We start from the raw sequence: 626 nt of genomic DNA, 5'->3' as shown, positions 1-626 counted from the left end.
TGCTGACACAGTTGCGATGATGTAATGACGATAGGACGGTAGAGTATAAATTTCTACCGTAGGTCAACTTTATACCGTTTCTACCGTCTACCGCGCAGCCCTAGTTTAAATTATAAAAAACTAAAAATCTATTTTCCAACCTGAACATAGAAGCCATCGTCTGGTCCATTCTGTTCTGCCCAGGCATTAGTGGCTTCTTCCCAAGACATTCCCCTCTCCACACTTACCTGTAAAATTAGACAGAGTCAGCTGAAGATGTTGTCATTTAACTTTAAATTAATGAGAGGCACTTAAATACATTTAGACTTACGGTGTATAGTTCCACATGTCCTGATGTTGTATAACCTGGTGTTAGAAATTTTCTACAGTCAACCTTCTTCACCTTCTCATCACCAGATCCAAGGTCTAATAGATGCAAAGGAAATAAACATGTCTGTGTCAGCTGCTACAGTATATTTAGGGCTAAATGCAGCACTGTAAAAACCATCAGGGTGAAAAGATTAGAGGAAATGAACAGTTTAAAACAGATAAAAACAAACGTTTTTAACTTTGGGCCACAGAGGGCCGTGAGACCACATTGATTTTAAATAAGGTGTAATACACTTTGTCACCACTAGTAGCAGTAG

The 626-nt window shown here is 38.8% G+C and overlaps 1 protein-coding gene across 1 annotated transcript; it reads right to left on the bottom strand.

The window, feature by feature from the left end:
- Nucleotides 1-140: 140 nt before the first annotated feature.
- Nucleotides 141-405, bottom strand: LOC106512475 (protein strawberry notch homolog 1; the record flags this gene model as incomplete). Its single annotated transcript, XM_014001084.1, is given in 2 exon segments — nucleotides 141-227; nucleotides 311-405. Coding segments are annotated over 2 exon segments (182 nt in total), but the record flags the coding sequence as incomplete, so codon positions are not given.
- Nucleotides 406-626: the final 221 nt, after the last annotated feature.

Source organism: Austrofundulus limnaeus, unplaced genomic scaffold (genome assembly GCF_001266775.1).
Source record: "Austrofundulus limnaeus strain Quisiro unplaced genomic scaffold, Austrofundulus_limnaeus-1.0 Scaffold7245, whole genome shotgun sequence".
Classification (NCBI taxonomy): domain Eukaryota; kingdom Metazoa; phylum Chordata; class Actinopteri; order Cyprinodontiformes; family Rivulidae; genus Austrofundulus; species Austrofundulus limnaeus.
Note: the sequence above shows the minus strand (reverse complement) of the source record. Positions and strands in the feature narration are given on the sequence as shown.